Source organism: Penaeus chinensis, chromosome 13 (assembly GCF_019202785.1).
Source record: "Penaeus chinensis breed Huanghai No. 1 chromosome 13, ASM1920278v2, whole genome shotgun sequence".
Lineage (NCBI taxonomy): Eukaryota > Metazoa > Arthropoda > Malacostraca > Decapoda > Penaeidae > Penaeus > Penaeus chinensis.
Window position 1 is genome coordinate 12,575,092 of NC_061831.1, and position 12,500 is coordinate 12,587,591.

The window sequence follows — 12,500 nt, forward strand, 5'->3', positions numbered from 1 at the left end:
TAATAACAGTGGTAATAATGATGATAATACAAATAATAATAATAGTAATATAATTATAATAATGATGATAAGGATAATTAAGATTATGATAATTACAATAAAAATATATATTATTATTATTGTTATTATTATTATTATCATAATCATCATCATAATTAGAACATAGATAATAATGACAATAATAAAGATATTGCTAATAATATTAATTATAATAATAACAGTGATAGCTATAGTAGTAATTAAAAAATAACAGTAATACTAATAGCAATAACAATAGCCAATAACAGCAACAATAATTATGGTAATGACAATGAGAACAACGATGATACTGATAATAATAACAGTAACAATACTGATAATTTCACCAAGGTGTAGCCACACGCTCGGCCCCCCTCTCTCTCCCCTCACTCCCCTCCCACCCCCACCCCCCCAACCCATCATCTGTAGAAGCCTCGCTGGGCGTCCTTCAGAAATCCCTTCAGAAACGCCTAAAGCAACCTGCATATGGCTTATGGATGTAGGTTTTCTGCTTCTGAACCACGTGCACTCTCATCTTAACATCCAGCGTAACTGGCGGGTTAGCCTGTATAGTACGGATGGCTGGATACACATATATCTATATACTTATGTACTTAAAGCTACTGGTATTAATATGTGTTAATGTATGTCTTTTATGAATACGTAAATATACAGTCTCAAATGTGCGAGCCTGTGTGTTTGTGAGTGTGCATGTCTGCTTGCGTCTGTGTGCATGTATGCAGATATATACAGACACACACACAACTGGGTATATGGGAGTGGAGTATGATATTATCTACATAAATTCTGCTAGTATTTTAGGCATCCCTTGTTGAATATGTTGGTTTTAATTTGCTGAAATGAACCACGAAGACATTTTGTAGAAGCATTCATTCCGTTTCAACTATTCTGACGTGTGCCAAATTCACATTTTCTCCCACTAATACAAAACAGAAACCCTTTGCTATTGGGATCAAAATCCTACACTCACATTAATACTTCTCTCTTTGATAAATTAGATCTTACATGCATGAAAAAATAAAGATTCTTCCTTTTTTCTAATTGGAAAAGAGGACACATGTTACTGTATTACTAAGTATATTGGCACTTCAACATGGTTTCGTATTAAAAGACACTGTATGTACTTTATTTAAATGCGTTTTTATATTTGCGACAGCATAGAAAATAACAATATTAATGATGATAATGAAATACATAACAATATGATCATGATTTGTCTTACTACTACTAACATTTACTGATTGTGTGCGGTGTGGTGCAGCGGTAGCGATCTCGTCTAGCAATCTTGCTGACCTGCGTTCAACGTTCAACCTATGATTGAATACTAACTAAAATAATGGTTACAATAATGATTATCTAAGTGAGTGATGAGCAATATTGATTAAAATTAAATAAATATTGGGCATTTACATTATTTAATAGTATTGTCATTTGCGCCGATTCAACTATCAAACTTCATCTCAGTTCATACAAAGTATCGTCCAGAGGTCCTGCAAAGTATTCATAGTATTTTTCATACGTGTCGTGGCACCAATCGCTCTGCACGGTCAGGAGTTCCAGTTTTTTGCAAAGCTGATCGTTTTCCTGTTGCAAGTGTTGTAACTGCTTTTCCTTCTTGGAGGTTGTCGCCCGCTGCCTCTTCCGGTACAGGGCAGACGCCTCGTTGTTGAGTTCGCGGTTCCGCTCCTTCTGGAGGCGCTCGTCTGCAAGGTACTTTCTCGTGTGTCTGTGCCGGTATCCCTTTCTGCCGGAACAGGGCGAAGTGGCACCCAAGGAGTTTCGCGAGTCCCGAAGGCGTTGGTCGGAATCCAGCGACAGAGGGCCATCGGACAGGTCAAGACCTCCAGCTGCTTCTTCTCCCAAAACATCACACAAACTCTGAAAAGAAAAGGCAACGTGTAACAGCGACTTTCATCAATAAATTTGACCACAATTCATCTTCCTCACAACATTTCATGAAATAAACAAAATAATGATAATAATAATAAATGAATAAATAAATAGACATGCGAACCAAACTTGCCGAATAATCCTGATCACTGTGAGACACGCCTGATGAGAAACATGTTACGTTGTTTCCGCTGAAGTCCAGACAAGCATCCAGGTCATCGTGGGAGTCGTCAGGGCATAGACTTGCTGCTCCAAAGTCCAGGTCTAAAGACCGCCTGACGTCTAGGTCTTCCCCGAAACTGGGTCTAAATCTCTCTGAAAGAATAGAGTCCACGTATTCCTCAAGATCCTGATTCCCTCTTGGCGCGACACCGTCGAAGCAGGAAGCGTCTGTCGACTCGTAGTAAGCCATGTTGAAGCGCCTCAGTTTGCGTAATTTGCCTATTTTCCTTCATGCGGGATTGGTTCGGATGACTGCAGCTTTTCATGGCCGAGTAGGCAGTGAGCGAAACAATGAATGCAGATTTGCTGAAAGCCGGAATATATACGCCGGGGATTTTAGACGGGAAAAGAACCAGTCCTAGCTATAGCGCCGATTCGAATGTCTAAAACGTTTGTAGGAAAATCGTAGTTACAGGTTGATGCAACACAGAGCGAGGATTGAGGTATTCTCTCAGCAGCATGTATTGTGCGTGTATGTTTATGTATGTGCGTGTATATGTATGTATATACATATATATTCAGTTTATATATGTATATATACGCATGCATACATTTACTTAAATATATGAGTGTGATATACATACATATGGACATATATATACATATATGGATATATATACATATATACAAATGTGTGTGTGTGTTTAGGCATATATATATACATATTTAATATATATAAATATGTATATATATATATTTGTTTATGCATATATATTATATGTGTGTGTATATATATATGTGTGTGTGTGTGTGTGTGTGAAAAGAGAGAGAGAGAAAAAAATATATACGTATGTGTGTATATGTGTGTATATGTATATATATATATATATACATATACATATGAAAATATATATATATATATCTGTATATATATACGTATGTTTATATGTATATATATACACAATTGTTGGTATATGTGTGTATATATATGTATACATACATATTTATATATTTATATACGTGTGTATACATATGTGTGCGTGTGTGTGTATTTATGTATATATGAATACATACATATGTATATATATACATATATGTTTCTCTACACACACACACATATATGTATATATACATACATACATACACACACACATATATGTATATATATATATATATATATATATATGGCTGTGTGTGTGTGAGTGTGTGTATTTATGTATATATGACTACATGCATAAGTACTTTTCTACATATATATGTGAGTGTGTGTGTGTAGACACATATATATGTTTATATGTACTTATGCATGTAGTCATATATACATAAATACAGACAGCCACACATATGTACACACACACATGCAAACATACACACACACACACACATATGTGTGTATATGTATATATGAAGTATATACATATATGTAATATATGTCTATATATATACATATATACATATATATACATATATACATATATAATATATATATATATATATATGTGTGTGTGTGTGTGTGTGTTTCTGGTTATCTATATATATATGTATATGTATGTGTGTGTGTGTGTATATATGTATACATATGTATGTTTATATACATATGTTTGTATCTATAAATATATACATGTGGTTTTGCGTGTGTGTGTATATGTGTATATATATATATATGTGCGTGTGTGTGTGTGTGTGTGTGTGTTTGCGTGTGTGTGCGTGTGTGTGTGTACATAAATGGATATATATTTATAAGTATATATATATATATATGTGTGTGTTTGTACATATATTAGTCAACTTATGATATTTCTACACCATTTTTCCATGACCATTTCTTTCATTATCAACATTATCATTTTAGTACTATAATTATCATTATCACCATTGCAGTTACTGACATCCCTAAAACACACTTCAGCATCAATATCACTATGCATATATTTGTACGTTTCTCATTATTGTTTTATCATCTTTATGATATTCTTTATTATCATTCTTACCAATTATCATTATCACATACTTCAGTGGCATTATTCTCATGACTGACATAGTAACATCAAGTTAGATATACAAAACAAAGACATTTTATTACTTCATTTAACGGACACTTTTAACATACCTTATTATATATAAACACCAAATATGTGTATAATTTTAGTACCTCTAACCACTGTCAATATCTGCATGAAATTTCATCAGCCTGCATTCATTCAACATAATGCACTGATATCTGCGTAAAAACGTTTAGAATGAAAATGTAAACAGAACCATACAGAGCCTTTCGACAAACGGAAACTGTACGAGTATGAACTCTGTACTGTATTCTTAAGGCATTATTCATCTCCTCACTTCATATATTCACAAACGTGCACACTTGCACACACACACGCACACACACACACATACACACACATCCACACCTACATACACACACACACATACATGCACACATACACGCATACACACACAAAAAGAAACAAACACACATACACGTAACCGCATAGACAGACATATACTGATAGATATGACGTGGCTCTAGAGTCTAGACTCATATATGCATAAATACTGTTGTACACATTTTCTAGTATTTTGTGCCTGAGGTGGATTTTAACAGCTGCTCAGGGTATGGTCGTGGCGGAAGAACTGTAATGTAACATAAGGGTTATATTCCCGTGATAGGCACAGCCACTCTGTCCTCTAATATTCCTAATTTTCCGTCAGAAGATACTGTAATCTCCTATAACTAATAATAGTAGTGATGATGGTGTTAATAAAGTTAATAATGATAAGGTTGATGATGTTGATAAAGATAATAATGATGATAACAAGAATGATGATAATAATGATGATAACAAGAATGATGATAATAATGATGATAACAAGAATGATGATAATAATGATGATAACAAGAATGATGATAATAATGATGATAACAAGAATGATGATAATAATGATGATAACAAGAATGATGATAATAATGATGATAACAAGAATGATGATAATGATGATGATAACAAGAATGATGATAATAATGATGATAACAAGAATGATGATAATAATGATGATAACAAGAATGGTGATAATAATGATGATAACAAAAATAATGATAATAGTGTAGTGTTGCTAGTCGCCACGCTATTTCTCGCGACGACGGGCATCCTGGATGTGGTCATGTATTTATAAATAATCATCAATTATAATTACGAGTTCTTTTCTTTGTTCAGGTTTTATGATTTAGTTTTAAATTTATACAATATATTTTTGTTGTTGTTATTGTTGTTGTTGTTTTATTATTTGAGTTTGATATTGTTTTTTAAAGTGAGTTTTCATTTTACTTTTATCTTTTTTTTTTTTTCTTTTTTTTCCTAATTCAATTTTTAACGTAATTCTTAAAGACGGTTTTAACTTTATTTGTTAATGCTTCACTGTGGTAAGGATTTACTGTTCGACGGAGGGGAGTAATGCTGGCACAAACCCACGCCAATATGAGCTCCTTTAGCCACGCTACCACCTCATGGGGCTTATACCAGGGGATAAGATAATCTACTTTATTTGCATAAGGCGCCCCTGGTCATAATTGAATTTTGATACGCCACAATAGCAATAATAATGATTATGATGATGATGATGGTGATGATGATGATGATGATGATGATGATGATGGTGATGGCGATGATGAGTGTGATGATGATGATGATGATACAGTAATGATAACAATACAGATGAGGGTGATGATGACAATCAGGATAATGATGATAACAATAACAACACTAACAATTATGAGGATAATAATCTAATAATTATGATGATAATTGTGATGATGAGGATAATAAAGATTATGATAATTCTAATAATAATATATGTTATTATTATTGTTATTATTATTATTATTATCATAATCGTCATCATAATTAGAACATAGATAATAATGACAATAATAAAGATATTGCTAATAATATTAATTATAATAATAACAATGATAGCAATAGTAGTAATCATAAAAAATAACAGTAATATTAATAGCAATAACGATAGCCAATAACATCAACAATAATTATGGTAATGCCAATGAGAACAACGATGATACTGATAATGATAACAGTAACAATACTGATAATTTCACCAAGGTGTAGCCACACGCTCGGCCCCCCTCTCTCCCCTCACTCCCCTCCCACCCCCACCCCCCCAACCCATCATCTGTAGAAGCCTCACTGGGCGTCCTTCAGAAACCCCTTCAGAAACGCCTAAAGCAACCTGCATATGGCTTATGGATGTAGTTTTTCTGCTTCTGAACCACGTGTACTCTCATCTTAACATCCAGCGTAACTGGCGGGTTAGCCTGTATAGTACGGATGGCTGGATACACATATATCTATATACTTATGTACTTAAAGCTACTGGTATTAATATGTGTTAATGTATGCCTTATATGCATACGAAAATATACAGTCTCAAATGTGCGAGCCTGTGTGTATGTGAGTGTGCATGTGTGTGTTGATATAAACAGACACACACACACCTGGGTATATGAGAGTGGAGTATGATATTATCTACATAAATTCTGCCAGTATTTCAGGTATCCTTTGTTGAATATGTTGGTTTTAATTTGCTGAAATGAACCACGAAGACATTTTGTAGAAGCATTCATTCCGTTTCAACTAATCTGACGCGTGCCAAATTCACATTTTCTCCCACAAATACAAAACAGAAACCCTTTGCTATTGGGATCAAAATCCTACACTTACATTAATACTTCTCTTCTCCTTGATAAATTAGATCTTAAATGCATGAAAGATAAAGATTCTTCCTTGTTACTGTATTAATAAGTATATTGGCACTTCAACATGGTTTCCTATTAAAAGACACTGTATGTACTTTATCTAAATGCGTTTTTATATTTGCGACAGCGTAGAAAATAACAATATTAATGATGATAATGAAATACATAACAATATGATCATGATTTGTCTTACTACTACTAACATTTACTGATTGTGTGCGGTGTGGTGCAGCGGTAGCGATCTCGTCTAGCAATCTTGCTGACCTGCGTTCAACGTTCAACCTATGATTGAATACTAACTAAAATAATGATAACAATAATGATTATCTAAGTGAATGATATGAGCAATGTTGATAAAATTAAATAAATATTGGGCATTTACATTATTCTATGGTATTGTAATTTGCGCTGATTCAACTATCAAACTTCATCTCAGTTCATACAAAGTATCGTCCAGAGGTCCTGTAAAGTATTCATTGTATTTCTCATACGTGTCGTGGCACCAATCGCTCTGCACGGTCAGGAGTTCCAGTTTTTTGCAAAGCTGATCGTTTTCCTGTTGCAAGTGTTGTAACTGCTTTTCCTTCTTGGAGGTCGTCGCCCGCTGCCTCTCGCGGTACAGGACAGACGCCTCGTTGTTGAGTTCGCGGTCCCGCTCCTTCCGGAGGCGCTCGTCTCTAAGATACTTTCTCGTGTGTCTGTGCCGGTATCCCTTTCTGCCGGAACAGGGCGAAGTGGCACCCAAGGAGTTTCGCGAGTCCCGAAGGCGTTGGTCGGAATCCAACGACAGAGGTCCATCGAACAGGTTAAGACCTCCACCTGCTTCTTCAAACAAACTCTGAAAAGAAAAGGCAACGTGTAACAGCGATTTTCATCGATAAATTTGACCACAATTCATCATCCTCACGTTTCATGAAATAAACCCAAACTTTGATAATAATAATAAATAAACAAGCGAACCAAACTTACCGAATAATCCTGGTCATTGTAAGAAATGTTCGATGAGAAATCTGCTAAGTTGTTTCCGCTGAAGTCCAGGCAAGCATCCAGGTCATCGTGGGAGTAGTCAGGGCATAGACTTGCTGCTCCTAAGTCCAGGTCTAAAGACCGCCTGACGTCTAGGTCATCCCCGAAACTGGGTCTGAATGTCCCTGGAAGAATAGAGTCCACATATTCCTCAAGATCCTGATTCCCTCCTAGCGCGACACCGCCGAAGCAGGAAGCGTCTGTGGACTCGTAGTAAGCCATGATGGAGCACCCGAAGATTTGTAGACTGTATGTAGATGCTTAGTTATTCTCTTTAATATGGGTAGGCTAGTCAAGTGCAGCCAAGAGAACAAGTGAAGAACACTCAGAGAACGCAGGTATATATGTCGAGAATTGCAGACAAGAAAAATACCTGTTCACTATTCATTTAGAACCACAAACGTTTGCGAATATAAGCTGTTGTTTCTGGTTCACCATGGATGACGCAATATTCCAGCAAATATTTAGTTATCATTTTTATGATTATCATCAACATTACCATCTTTATCATTGCTATCAAAATGTTCTACCTTATCATTATCATTTCCTCTCTACCACTAATTATCATATTACCCTTAGCGGCTTGAGATAGGCTCAGAGGAAGAGAATGGATGCTGTTTCATAACACGCTTCTTACCTGATGCTTATCATTGTTATCGAAGTAATTATAATTATAATTATTGACATTACTGTCATTAAGGCATTTTTTATTGTTCATATGAACGCCAGTGGTAGTAGTAGTAGTAGTTATAGTAGTATTTTCTTGGTTATCTTCTGTGGTATTATCATCATCATCATCACCATTATCATCCTCACAATCATCATTGCCATCATTTTATTATCATTGTTACTAATACCATCATTCTACTATTATCATTATTATTATTATTAGTAGTAGTAGTAATAATATTGTTATTATAATTATGATCATTAATATCAATGTTATACTGTCTATCTTCATTATTTTTAATTTCTATTACTATTATTTTAGCACTATCATCATTATCATTATCATTACTATAATCATTATCATTGTTGTTGCTATTATTATTATTATTATTATTATCATTATTATCATGATTATTATTATTATCATTATTATTATTATTATCAATACCATCATCATTTTCAATATAATTATTATCATCATCATTTTAGTTATTATTATTATCATTATCATTATTATCATTGTTACTATCATCATCATTACCATTACAGCCATCATTATTGTTATTGTTATTACTATCAATATTACTTTTCATCATTGCTATATCATTGTTATCATCATTATCAATGTCTACCGCATATTTCATCAGACGCTGTCCAATGAGACCTACGTTCAGCTCTTGGGATAATCAACGTGTCGTGCGAAGGAAAAGAGGGTTAAAAGGATGTTTACGATAAAACGAATTAGTAGCATATCATCATTTCTGTTGTATTTGCTTCTGTTGGTGCTGACGGTATTGCCTTTTGCCATTAATATTATGATTATTTTTTTCTCATTCATTCTAATCATTACTACTACTACCACTCAAGGTGATAGTTACTGTTACTACTAACATCATGAAAATTGCTATCATTTTAAATATTATCAGTTATCAATCACCATAGTCAATATCATATCACAATAATCATACAAAAAGTTAATATTTTCATCAAAATTATCACTTTCGCCTTTAATAGGACCTTACTCACAATTAGTAGCATCATCGTGTGTGTGTGTGTGTGTGTGTGTGTGTGTGTGTGTGTGCACATATGCATATCTAGTATATGCATATACATGTATATATGCATATGTATATAAATAGATAGACAGATAATAATATATAAGAGTGGAGGGAATTTGACGTCCTCTAAGCATACACTATAAGATTGATACTTGTCGAGTTCATGGTATAACTCTGGACATGTTTTTTTTTTTTTTTTTTTTTCGTTTTTAATAACGTCATTGTTCGTAATTTAATAAGGCTGAATGTAGGCTGATGAAATACATTACATTGTGTGTGTGTGTGTGTGTTTGTGTGTGTGTTTGTGTGTGTGTGTGTGTGTGTGTGTGTGTGTGTACATAAACATATGCATGTATATGTGTATGTGTGTATATATATGTGTGTGTGTGTGTGTGTGAGTGTGTGTGTGTGTGTGTGTGTGTGTGTATGTGTACATAAACATATGTATGTATATGTGTATATGTGTATATATATATGTGTGTGTGTGTGTGTGTGTGTGTGTGTGTGTGTGTGTGTGTGTATGTGTGCGTGCGTGTGTGTTTATATATATAAATATATATATATATATATATATATATATATATTATATATATAAATATATATATATATTATATATATAGATATATATATACAGATACATATACATATGTGTGTATGTATATACACACATACACATATTTACATATATATATATATATATATATATATATATATATATATTTATATATATGTGTGTGTGTGTGTGTGTGTATGTGTGTCAGTATTTACATCATTCACACATACTAATGCAAATACTGATGTATTTATAGATACGGATTAATATATATAGCTCTATGTGGCAATTATATGCACTGTACACATGGATTGGTTGATGCATGCACACATGCGTATGTACACACTTAAATGCGTGTCTGTATGTGTTGTGTGTGTATTACACTCACAATATTTCGCTTTTTTTATTCTAAACGCCCACTTATTCATTTAATCAAACACATTATTCGTAATTGTTTTTGAAAACAAGAATTTACTACTGCAATGATATATAATTGTATCACCAGTTAGGATATCATTTTCCAGAGCTTGCAGTACTTATTCTATTATATAACAAAATATATTACACACACATAGATATACATACATACATACAAACATAAATAAATATATATATATATATACATATATATATATATAGTATACATATATGTATGAAATATATATAATATATATATATATTATGTAATATGCATATATATATAATATATATATGTATTAATATTATATATATAGATAGATAGATAGATAGATAGATATAGATATATATATGCATTAAGGGTAAAAATAACAAAATTCATGATGAGGATTTTACCATTCATTTTCCTAAAAAAATATGATAATTATGATAATGATCATGATGATAATAATAATGATAATAATAATGATGACTGCTATAACTATGATTGCTATTACTATTAATAATGATACGATTAACTGCTGTGCTGAAATAAATACAATAACAATACTGAAATAATTGATCGTGTAAATGTAGCACGTTACAATAAATTATAGTACGGAGTTATAACTAAGTTATCGAAATTCATCTCAGCTCATACAAAGTATCGTCTATAGGTCCTGCAAAGTATTCATTGTATTTCTCATACGTGTCGTGGCACCAATCGCTCTGCACGGTCAGGAGTTCCAGTTTTTTGCAAAGCTGATCGTTTTCCTGTTGCAAGTGTTGTAACTGCTTTTCCTTCTTGGAGGTCGTCGCCCGCTGCCTCTCGCGGTACAGGACAGACGCCTCGTTGTTGAGTTCGCGGTCCCGCTCCTTCCGGAGGCGCTCGTCTCTAAGATACTTTCTCGTGTGTCTGTGCCGGTATCCCTTTCTGCCGGAACAGGGCGAAGTGGCACCCAAGGAGTTTCGCGAGTCCCGAAGGCGTTGGTCGGAATCCAGCGACAGAGGGCCATCGAACAGGTCAAGACCTCCAGCTGCTTCCTCTCCCAAAACATCACACAAACTCTGAAAAGAAAAGGCAACATGTAAGAGCGACTTTCATCGATAACTTTTAACACAATTCATCTTCCTCAAAATAATTAATGAAATAAACTGAATCAACAAACAGATGAACCAAACTTACCGAATAACCCTGGTCATTGTAGGCCACGCCCGATGAGAAACTTGCTACTTTGTTTCCGCTGAAGTCCAGGCAAGCATCCAGGTCATCGTGGGAGTCGTCAGGCCATAGACTTGTTGCTCCCAAGTCCAGGTTCAAAGACTGCCTTGTGTCCAGCATTTCCCCGAAACTGGGTCTGAATGTCCCTGGAAGAATAGAGTCCACGTATCCCTGAAGATCCTGATTCCCTCCTAACGTGACGCCGCCGAAGCAGGAAGCGTCTCTTGACGCATAGTTAGCCATGTTGACTTGTACCCAGATATTGAGTTGCAAAATTGTCTCCGATATAAGTAAGGGAAGGCAAGTGCACCCTCTCGAAACCAAAAGAGCAAGTGAAGTATTGTTCAGTGAACGCAAATATATATGTCGTGAATTATGGACATCAAAAATACCCGTTTCATGCTCAAAGTATTCAGACAGAAACATAAACGTTTACGAATATGACCTGTTGGACCAGACTCACTAACAATAGAGATTCAGTATTCTAGCAGGCAGTTTATTATTATCACTACTACTACTAATAAAAAGTAAAATACATTATCATCCATATTGATTTCGTTATTATTATTACCGTGATTAATTTTATCATTTTAATCAACCTCGTCAGGAGTGACTGAAAGGATGGCTGCGACAACGCACCTGATGTCCGATTGAATAGTGCTATCGACGTCACTGTAATTATGATTATTGGCATTGTCATTATTATCATTGCTA

The 12,500-nt window shown here is 34.2% G+C and overlaps 3 protein-coding genes across 3 annotated transcripts; all 3 read right to left on the reverse strand.

Moving 5' to 3' along the window:
* Positions 1-1,160: 1,160 nt before the first annotated feature.
* LOC125031802 lies at positions 1,161-2,432 on the reverse strand. The gene is made up of 2 exons (XM_047622762.1): positions 2,063-2,432; positions 1,161-1,917 (listed from the first exon to the last, which is right to left on the reverse strand). The coding sequence occupies exons 1-2, from the start codon at positions 2,339-2,341 to the stop codon at positions 1,495-1,497; spliced, it is 702 nt and encodes a 233-aa protein (XP_047478718.1). The 5' UTR covers positions 2,342-2,432; the 3' UTR covers positions 1,161-1,494.
* Positions 2,433-6,954: 4,522 nt separating this feature from the next.
* Positions 6,955-8,184, reverse strand: LOC125031810. The gene is made up of 2 exons (XM_047622771.1): positions 7,832-8,184; positions 6,955-7,700 (listed from the first exon to the last, which is right to left on the reverse strand). Exons 1-2 carry the CDS (start codon positions 8,108-8,110, stop codon positions 7,290-7,292), a joined length of 690 nt encoding a protein of 229 aa, XP_047478727.1. The 5' UTR covers positions 8,111-8,184; the 3' UTR covers positions 6,955-7,289.
* Positions 8,185-11,047: 2,863 nt separating this feature from the next.
* LOC125031892 lies at positions 11,048-12,091 on the reverse strand. The gene is made up of 2 exons (XM_047622890.1): positions 11,751-12,091; positions 11,048-11,632 (listed from the first exon to the last, which is right to left on the reverse strand). Exons 1-2 carry the CDS (start codon positions 12,027-12,029, stop codon positions 11,210-11,212), a joined length of 702 nt encoding a protein of 233 aa, XP_047478846.1. The 5' UTR covers positions 12,030-12,091; the 3' UTR covers positions 11,048-11,209.
* Between the last annotated feature and the right edge of the window lie 409 nt (positions 12,092-12,500).